Source organism: Lolium rigidum, chromosome 7 (genome assembly GCF_022539505.1).
Source record: "Lolium rigidum isolate FL_2022 chromosome 7, APGP_CSIRO_Lrig_0.1, whole genome shotgun sequence".
NCBI lineage: Eukaryota > Viridiplantae > Streptophyta > Magnoliopsida > Poales > Poaceae > Lolium > Lolium rigidum.
This window is the reverse complement of record NC_061514.1, coordinates 157,694,769-157,698,620: the sequence shown is the minus strand read 5'-3', so window position 1 is coordinate 157,698,620 and position 3,852 is coordinate 157,694,769. Positions and strand designations below refer to the sequence as shown.

The 3,852-nt window shown below is 46.5% G+C and overlaps 1 protein-coding gene across 1 annotated transcript; it reads right to left on the bottom strand.

The window, feature by feature from the left end:
* Window positions 1-1,758: 1,758 nt before the first annotated feature.
* LOC124672182 lies at window positions 1,759-2,924 on the bottom strand. Its single transcript, XM_047208455.1, has 2 exons — window positions 2,438-2,924; window positions 1,759-2,351 (listed from the first exon to the last, which is right to left on the bottom strand). The coding sequence occupies exons 1-2, from the start codon at window positions 2,922-2,924 to the stop codon at window positions 1,759-1,761; spliced, it is 1,080 nt and encodes a 359-aa protein (XP_047064411.1).
* Window positions 2,925-3,852: the final 928 nt, after the last annotated feature.

Here is a 3,852-nt window from a genome sequence, read left to right as displayed (position 1 = left end):
ATTTCTAGCCACTAAAAGCTCATTTTCATTTTCCCGACACTGAAACAATTTTTTTTTTGTGTGAAGCAACTTTAAGAAGTGCAATATGCAATGGTACGAAACCTATGCAAAAAAAACAGAAGACCACTTCGGTAGTACGGTTCACATAACTGCTGCACGCGCTAGCTTAATTTATGGTATTTTATACGGTGTCATGCTTATTTCGCAAGAAACGAGCCAAATTTGAACTAAGCTCAACTCTCTGTTTGTTCCAAAAAAATTTTGCAAAACTCATATTTAGGTTCACAACGTATTGTTTTATCACATATACGATGTCGGTTTCGTGCGGTACCACATGGGTGGGAAGGAAAAATAAGCATGAAAACCTAATGTGTTTGCCTAGTGTCAAGGTTTGACACTAGGCAAAGCTACTCTTTGCCGGGTGTTAATATGAGGACACTAGTCAAAGGCATGTCTTTGCCAAGTGACTCTTAGTTGGCACTCGGCAAAGGGTGATGCCGTCAAGGTTGCCATCAAATGGAGGGACAGGGCCACGTGTTGCACGTCTTTACAAAGTTTGACATTGACTAAATCTAGAACACGAGGTAATTGTGAACTACCGAGGGAGTACCAAAAACTGTAGCTCATCTGACAATAATATGTGTATGGTAATTTCTTAGGGTGAAAGCTACCTCTTTTTGAGAAGTAAAGCTACTTCAGTTTTATAGTTGGTTAAGACACACTTTCGTATTTTCTTTGACCGTGAATTACTTTAATATATAAAAATTATTGGTATAAAATTAGCATCATTAGAAAGTATTTTCCAATACGAATTCAACGATGCTAAATTACACGTAATATAATTAAGATTTTGTTGCTTGATTTTATAGGTTAAAGTTCGTCTTAGAATGCATGTGCGCGTATTATTCATCGAAACGAAGGCAGTACAGAGTTATAACACCAGACACAATACTTGAGACTCATACTAACTATATACGGTAGTCTAGTTATAGTACTTGCCGGCTCTCGGGTCTCGACTGACTAGCCTCGAGAGAATACCCAGAGAGAGGCAGTATCTTTTCTTCACTAGCATAAATGAGAAACAAACTCCTAGAACATACTGACTTAGTTACTGAGCAAACCTCGTGATTTTGTGAAGGCCCCAAAGTGAAGAAGGATCACGCGCAAAGACTGCCTTCGTTAGCATAGTATCAGTACTGTATACATCATATCACATTATATATTCACCTGCAGATCATCTACCAAGCAGGTTCCGATGAGCACCCATGGGAAACACCTATCTGTTGGAAGATGCAATCAACAACTGTGCACTACTGAAGCTACCATTTCAGCTCTCTAAATGAATCTAAGGTAGAATTTACCGAATAATATGTATATGTAACACACACTGAAACTACTAGGAACGGGAGTAAATTAGTAAAAACATGAGAACCGACGAAGCAGCTTGTACGCAGGTGCCAGGTGGTACCGTACGTGGTAGTCTAAAGAGTTCACAATTTCGTAGATAAAATGGGTTCAAAAACATGCTTCAAACTGAAGTTCAAAACAAGAAACACACGATATGATACTTTCAGTTCACGATGACATTACAACAAAAACAACAACAGGGACACGCCGCTGGACCAAGGGCACCGCATGATCGAGTTCGATGCGTCATGGAAATTATTAAACTCTAATTAAACTGGATGGATGATATGATTGGAATCAGCACTAGGAATCGAATTGAGCTAATAAACCAAGAAACCGAACCTGGCTAGCTCAATGGAAGTACCAAATCCACTGCGAGCAGTCCGACGACGAGGGCTCCTGCGGCAAGCAGCGCTTGATTCCACCCTTGACTGCGTCGGTGGAGCAACAGTAAGAGCCGGAGTCGACGCAGCGGTACTTGGTCAACGGCAGGAAAAAGCTCGTTGGACCGCCATGGTTGATGTCGTCGAGGAAGTAGATGTAGCCGGAGTGGTCGAGTCCCGTGTCGAAGGCCTTGGACCCGCCTTGCCTGACGAAGATCACCTGTCCGTTCATGCGGTAAGGGCACCAGGAAGCTGGTCCTTCTTCCTGTTCTTGTAGCCTGAAGACCTCGAACACCGTCTTGTCTGGGTGTGGGTAGCTGAACCTGAACCTCGTCCTCCTCACCATTAGCAGATCCGCGCCGGAGGCGGACGGCAAGAGGTAGAGGGCGACGGGCTCCCCGATTACCGACGGCGACGGGGTCATGTTGTAATCACGGAACTCGTGCTGAGTCTCGACCTTGAGCGGGAGCACGACGCCGTCTGCGTACGTTTCCGGCTTGTACCAGACTAGCCTCTCCCTGCTGGTGAGAACGCAGAACCACCCGTCGTAGTACGTCAGGTCTTCAGCGTCGAACACACCATACGCCTTAGCCGGCGGCGACCAGCGGTCCATCCCCGGACGCCAGAAAAGGCTACACCGGTAATACCATGCACGGACGTTATGGCGGCGACGACGCACGCGCCAGAGCCGCCGCCGGCAGAAGGAGCTGCGGAGATGGTGGCGGCGCGGATGTCTACGGGGACATCCATTTCGCCACAAAAATACGCGATGTCCGGGAGCGGCACGCTCTCCCCCGAGAGGAGGTTGAGCAGGGCGTGGCCGCGCCAACGCTGGAGCGCGACGATGAACCAGCCGCCCGGGAAGGAGCCCAAGAAGCGCGCTCCCCGGGCGTCGATGGCGAAGGATGGCTGCTGACCTGTGAAACCGCCGAACATCCGGTAGCAGGAGATCAGGCCGGTAGTGGGCATGAGGAGCCAGGGAAGCGGGGGCGGCTTCTGGAGAGCGACGCGGCGCCAGTGTTTGCAGACGGCGGAGAACCTGACGCGGTCGGCGATGCATGAGAGTAAGAGAAAGATACTGGTGAGGAGTTCTTGGGGGAGGCTTTCCACCGCCGCCGCCGCCGCCGCCGCCATGGCAGGAGCGGGTTTCTAGGGCAACTACGTTGTTTGGGCGAAATGAGGGGAAGATTGTCAGATCGATGATTAGGAGAGATCCTTCGATTCGCTTTGTGCGAACGCGGAAAGGAAAGTGTGGAATTAGCAGTTCGATCCCTGGAAATCACTTTAATCACAGATAAGTTGTCCTTTTTTTTTCCAGTTCCTACCAGTCCCTTACTCTTTAGTTATTCCTAATATACCGAGTCCTTTGATCATAGTTAAGAACATACGAGCAAGCTACAGCTTGCCAAATCTTGTGCGAGAGTGTGCATGCATCGTGCCTTTACATAGAAAAAGTGTAGAAAAATTAGTTGGTATGCACATACCAACTGCGCATGGTAACTATTCCTCTTTTCCTCCTAACCCTTCCGGTAGATTTATGCTTACTACAAAAGGAAAACTATGTATTTCTCGTTGCCCCTTTGGCTCTTTACACCGAGTTCCCACCCACGAGGAACACACATTAGTTTTTGAGGCCTAATGGTAACCAAATGCCTTATCCCCATTGCCTTACACTACCACATCTTCCATCCTTCCTCGATAGATATCAATAGCTCAATGGCCGCAAGATCTATTTTTTCCAAAGTACGTCCAACAAATTTGATGGTGCGGAATGCGTGAAAACAATCCTAGGAATACTCTTATCGCTAGATCCCTTGTGACTTATAAACTTCACCATTACTTTCTTTAATTTTCAGCATCTAGGTTTTCCGCCTCTTACCATATGATGCAACTTGTAATTAGTGGTAGACATCTAAGAGTTAAAGAAACCTAGTAATTGATGCTCATGAAAGCATCAAAGTTAGGTGCAAAAGTTGGAATAAATTCAATGTTGGCTTCACCAACAGTTAGTATGCTGAATATTGAGAGAAAACACTTGAACTACTGGAAACTTGTTTATTAG

Excerpts from the sequence above, each read along its gene's own strand:
- LOC124672182 (XM_047208455.1), bottom strand. The coding sequence starts at position 2,924 with ATGGCGGCGGCGGCGGCGGCGGCGGTGGAAAGCCTCCCCCAAGAACTC. Across the intron at positions 2,352-2,437 it reads CGCCATAACGTCCGTGCATG|ACCTGACGTACTACGACGGG; the intron begins GTATTACCGGTG and ends TCGACGCTGAAG.